Source organism: Geospiza fortis, unplaced genomic scaffold (genome assembly GCF_000277835.1).
Source record: "Geospiza fortis unplaced genomic scaffold, GeoFor_1.0 scaffold391, whole genome shotgun sequence".
Classification (NCBI taxonomy): domain Eukaryota; kingdom Metazoa; phylum Chordata; class Aves; order Passeriformes; family Thraupidae; genus Geospiza; species Geospiza fortis.
Genome location: NW_005054472.1, coordinates 1115762 through 1121345, shown reverse-complemented (window position 1 = coordinate 1121345; position 5584 = coordinate 1115762). Strand labels below are relative to the sequence as shown.

General features: G+C 54.5%; 1 protein-coding gene across 1 annotated transcript; it reads left to right on the top strand.

Moving 5' to 3' along the window:
- The first annotated feature begins 6 nt into the window (after positions 1 to 6).
- Positions 7 to 2728, top strand: PIM1 (Pim-1 proto-oncogene, serine/threonine kinase). The gene is made up of 3 exons (XM_005428142.2): positions 7 to 339; positions 955 to 1131; positions 1331 to 2728. The coding sequence occupies exons 1-3, from the start codon at positions 90 to 92 to the stop codon at positions 1480 to 1482; spliced, it is 579 nt and encodes a 192-aa protein (XP_005428199.2). The 5' UTR covers positions 7 to 89; the 3' UTR covers positions 1483 to 2728.
- The last annotated feature ends 2856 nt before the right edge of the window (positions 2729 to 5584 follow it).

Below are 5584 nucleotides of genomic sequence, written 5' to 3'. Positions count from 1 at the left end.
TCGTGCTCCTGAACAGGGTGGGCTCCGGCTTCCACGGCGTCATCCAGCTCCTGGACTGGTTCGAGCTCCCGGACAGCTTCGTGGTGGTGATGGAGCGTCCGGAGCCGTCTCAGGACCTCTTTGACTTCATCACGGAGCGGGGGTTCCTGCCGGAGGAGATGGCGCGGGGGCTGTTCCGCCAGGTGCTGGAGGCCGTGCGGCACTGCAACAACTGCGGCGTCCTGCACCGCGACATCAAGGACGAGAACATCCTGCTCGACCTGGCCACGGGCGAGCTCAAACTCATCGACTTCGGCTCCGGCACCTTCCTCAAGGACACGCTCTACACGCAGTTTGACGGTGAGCCCGCAGCTGGGTACATTCCCGGTGCCGGGCGTTGCGTGGCCGGGCCGGGCTCCGGAGGTTTCCCCGTGCCGGGGGGGGGCGGCATGAATTCTGCAGCCACTGCCAAGTTCTGTTTGGCACAGGGAGGATGTTGTGAAACGGGAGCCGGCTCCCGGCCCTGCTGACAGCCTCCGTCACCCGGGCTGGCTCGGGCTGGGGCGGGGGAAGCCAGCGTGACAAAAACACCCTGGGGAGGGGGGAGCAGAGGGGGGGTTTGCAAAACCCGAGCAGCGGCCGGTTTGGTTTGCAGGTGCGGAAGGGCTGGGGCTGCTCCTCTCCCCTTGTTTGCCTTGGTTTTTACAATTTTAATTTTATTTTTTTACCATTGCGGGGGGGCGGAGGGAAGGCGTGGTTTTTTTCCCCACCCGTAGGGGGGTGTTTTCCTCGCATGTAACGGCCGGGCCTTTCCCCGGCCCTGCTGCCCTCTTCTGGCACTCGCGCCTTCCTTTTACAACCCAAAGTTTGTAAACAAGAGTCACGTGCTGGCGGGAAGGCGGGCGGGTCACGCCGGGTGCCAGCAGCGCCCAGGGCTGCTCTGGCGAGGGGCTGATGAGCTGCTGTGTCCCGCAGGAACGCGCGTGTACAGCCCCCCGGAGTGGATCCGCTTCCACCGCTACCACGGCCACTCAGCCACCATCTGGTCCCTGGGTGTCCTGCTCTACAACATGGTCTGTGGGGACGTCCCCTTCGAGCAGGACGAGGACATCATCCGGGGCCAGCTCTTCTTCCGAAGGCGCATCTCTCTCGGTGGGTACCCGGCTTGGGACGTGCCTGGGGGAGGCAGCAGCTCCCAGGGAGCTCTGCAGGGGCTTCATCTGGAGGAGGTGGCACATGTGCTGCCATGCTGCTCTCCTCCCAAGCAGAGGGTGGGCACAGCTCAGATGGTGGCACAGGGTGGACATGAACCTGCTATGACTGATCATTGCTTGCTGCTTTCTCTCCCCAGAATGCCAACACCTCATCAAGTGGTGCTTGTCCATGCGCCCCTCAGACAGGCCGTCCTTGGAAGACATTTTCAACCATTCTTGGCTGCAGGACATTCACCTGGAACCAGCTGAGATCCACCTGCACAGTTTGATCCAGGAGCCTGACAAGTAACAGCTCCATGCAGCTCCTGGTCATAAGAAGCAAAGAAAACCAGACGTTTTCATCTTGACCATAACACTGAGCAGGGATCCTCAGATGTTCTCCGATGGGAATGTGCATATCCTGCCCTGGAGCTGGGCTGGGGATCTGCTCTTCCAAGTTCTGGTAGCCACCATCCAAGCCAGCTGTCCTGGACTCCATCTGAACTTTGTCTCTTCTGAGATTTTACAGTAATTTCTTTTGGACTGGTTTTGGAGGCTCTCAAGTGTCATCTTGCCCTGCTGAATTGGATGACCTGACTGCAAGAAAAGCTTCAATGGGGGAAAACTGTGGGGAGGGCAGGGCCTGTGGCAAAGTGGCTGTCCCTTCTCACTGTCCCTTCTCCCTGTCCCCATGCTTGTGTGCCTTCTGTTTGATTTGAGCTGTGCTGGAAGAAAGACTTGACTTTTCCTACAGTGCTGCTTTTCTGAGACTCGCCTGGGCCTACAGTTCCTTTTTCTTTTTCAAAAAGGAAGTGGGTCAGAAGATGCTTGGGAACCAAGTGGGTTATGCCTCGCCTCCTGTGCCTCCATCCCACACGGGTTTTCTGGGGTTCTTTGCTTCTCTGTGCCCTCACGAATGCACAAACAATGCAAACCAACAGCTGTAAATGTGTATATAGTTCTACAGGAGCAAAGCTTGATGTACAGTTGTGAATAGTGATAACATTTTGCCTTTTTTTCTCATTTCCAGGTTTTTTTTTTAATTTATTTTCATAAATTTGTTGTTTGTTTGTTTGTTTTTTTTTAAGGAAGTGTTCTAGCCGCTAGGATAACTTATTTATTTATTTATAATTCATGTGGGTTTCCAGCCCATGCCTTGCTTCTACAGCTGCTGATCCCCTGGTTTTCCATTCGGGTCTTCCCTCTGTTTCTGTCCTGTGTCCATCCCTGGGCCTGTTGTGTTTCTATTGGGTGTCTGGTGGAGGTGTGGGGTGGCAGCTTCTCCCCAGCTGTCTGTGTACATAGTTCTGGGTGCTGTTCTTTCCTTACCACGTGCAGATCTCAGTTTGCAGATGAATTTGGGTTTTTTTCCACGGGTGTCTTGCTTTTGGGGCTGGGGAGGGGGGGGCTGGCCCAGGCTGTCTGCACTGTCCAGTCTGTACCTGTAACCAAGTGTGTAGCTGGTGGGTTTTGTTAATAGTTAATATTGTACAGGGGAATTGAGAAATCTTATTTTTTTTATGCGGTTTTAAATAAAAACAAAACACTTGCTGTGATGGAGACATTCCTTTGCTGTGGGGTAGGATGGAGGATATGCTGTGAGTTGTGGGACACCAGTGACCACACCATGGCTACTCCAGGGACCTTGTCTCCAGCCACACTTGACTCCAAAGATCCCACCCCAGCACCAACTGGGACCAGCCAGTCAAAAGCAGCATGGGGACAGCCAGATCCATCCCTCCACGGGGTGTTTCCAGAGCTGCCTGCTCCTGGCAGCTCTCCTGGGAGAGATCAAAGAGGCGCTGAGCCCTTTTCTCCCATTCATCTGCAGGCTGGTGCGGAGCATGTGCTGGAGCTGGCGAGTAAACAAACATCAAAGCGCCCTTACGAAACGCCGGATGTTGTCAGCCAAATTCAATTTTGGTAAGGCAGATCCTGTTGCTCCGGCTCTGTTGCTGTTGCATGCCGGGGGCCGGTGGGTGCAGGAAGCTGCCAGCGGGCTGTCCCCACCTCCAGCCCGGCCAACGCAGCAGAGCAGAGGAAGCTGATCTGAGGATTACGAGAAGTCGGTCGCTATCAGTCAGCAGCGGTCGAGTTTTTTACCCTCCAAACTGTCAAACCCCATTTCCAGCTCTGCGGCACTTCAGGGATGTTTGTTTGTGTGTTTTCTTATCTTGGTTTGGGTTTTTTTTTTTAATTAGTTTACATGTGTTGAATTTTGGAGGCCTGTTTCTGCGTGACCTGGAGCAGCTGCTGCTGCGTGCACAGGGCTGTGTCAGCTCCAGGGAAGGGGCAGATTTCCCTTTCTATAGGTGACTTTGCAAGTCCCCAGGCCAGATCTGACACAACAGGACCCTCCTTTCCTTGGCTTGCTCCAGGGCTTTTTCCTTAATATCCCTATGTCCAGTGAGCAGTCCCTTCCCCAGCTCACCCTGGGCTCTCCTGTCCTGCTTTCCAAGTAATGAAGCTGCTAGGAGGGAATGGGGGGTCCTGGAGCCACATCCCAGCCTCGTGGAGAGACCTGCTATCATGTCTGTGTGTCTGCCTCGGTGAGGAAAGTGTTAAGTTGGTTTGTTTGTTTTGCTTTTTTATTTCTTGCTTTATTTTTTTTTCCTATTTCACTCAGCTGCATCTTTCATCTCCTTGGGGCTGCTCGAAGCAGGAAGCGCAGCTCCAAACGCCGTCAAACTTCAGGCCTATTTTGAGATGCGGTTTAGATCTACCCTCTTCTCTCTTTTCCACTCAAGACCATCCAGGAAGCTGCTCTTACACGAACACAAACATCCCCAGCACAGCCCCAGCTACCCCTTGGAGCCCCTCGTGTGGACACCGTGCCCCTGGCACAGCAGAGCACTATCACAGCCCTGCTGCAGCCCGGCCCACCCTTCCCGTAAGCGCTCGCGACTGTTGCGGTGTTTCTTAGAAAACTCAGCAGGTCCCATGTGGAGCTGGCTGCTGATAGTCCCTTGGCTTCCGCCTGTGGCTGGTGATTTTGTCACCCCCAAGCTTGTGCTGCAGGCATGAGACAGAGCCAGAGTGTCCCCAAGATCCCTCTGGCCCAGGGACTGTCCTGTCCAAGGAATGTCGGACTGGTGTGTGTGTGATCCCAGTGCATCAACAGTGCTGAGCAGCAATACATACACAAGTCGAAGTGCCACTAGATTTGTGTCCAAAGCCTCTCTGGAGCACATGTGTGATTCCCTGAGCACCAGCCTTCCTGAGCAGTAACACCTTCACGAGGACAAGAGCCACCAGATTCATGTCCCAGGTCTCTGCCACAGGGAAAGGATCATGGCAGATGTGATGGGAGACCAAAGATGGGCAGTTACAGCATCAGCTGAAGGTTCTCCCCTCTAAGCTGCCCATCACCATTGCATTCAGGGCCTGGGGGAAAGAAAAGCCCTTTTCACGCCTCATTTTTCCTCACTGAGGGAATATTTCCTGCTCTTTGGGGCCATCAGATATGGCAGGAAAGGATGAAAACACAGGAGTTATCCATTGGGAGGTGACTCAGAGGCAGCACTGTTCTCCCACCTCCCTTTCACAAATTTTTCTTGTTCCCCTGTGTCAGCAGGCGAAGCACCCACAATGCAGAAATTGAAAAAAAACCCAATGAAGCAGGACTAGGAGATTTCAGGCTGTTGCAACTCCACTTCTAGGAGCACTGGGATCCCACAGATGACCGAGATCTTTCAAAGGGCCAGCACTCATCACACCTGTGCCTTTCTGCAGACATCCATCCCCAGCTCAGGTGCTTGGTGATGCAGGAAGGACCAGCCAGGGAGCCCGGAGCTGCAGCAAAAGGATAATTTATGTTTTACACATCCCTTTCTGGGAGTGGGAGATGAGCAACAGCCAGACATCTGCCACGGCTGGAGAAAGGCAGATGAGCACCAAGGAGAAAATCACCCGGGGAGCAGGGCCTGGGCTCATCACAGGGACCTGAAGAGCCAGAAACTCGGAGGTGGCACCTCACCACCTCCCTATCCTAAGGAAAACATCCAGGTGTCCCTGAGGCACTGTCTCAAACCCTTTGGCCTTCTTGGCACAGTGAGTCACAGGAGCTATTTTCGACTCCTGCCTGAGGTCTTAGGTCGAGGTGAATTATCAGCAAACCATGTCCCAGGGCTCCAGCTCCCCGGGAATGAACCCTTGTGGAAATCAGTCTCTGAGCCCTTTGCCAGCGGCCTGTGTGGCAACAGCATCATCTCCATGTGGGGAAACTGAGGCACAGCGACCCAACTCGCTGGAGATCTTTTGTGGTGAAGCCTGAGCTCACCTCCTTTCCCCTGCCCTCTTTCCTCAGGCTGAGATTTGCAGCAGGAGCTCCCAGCTTTAATCCCCCGGTGTCCCCACGTCCCCTGGGCAGGGGATTGAATCCTGCAGGAGCTCACACCAAAGCCCTGCCCCCT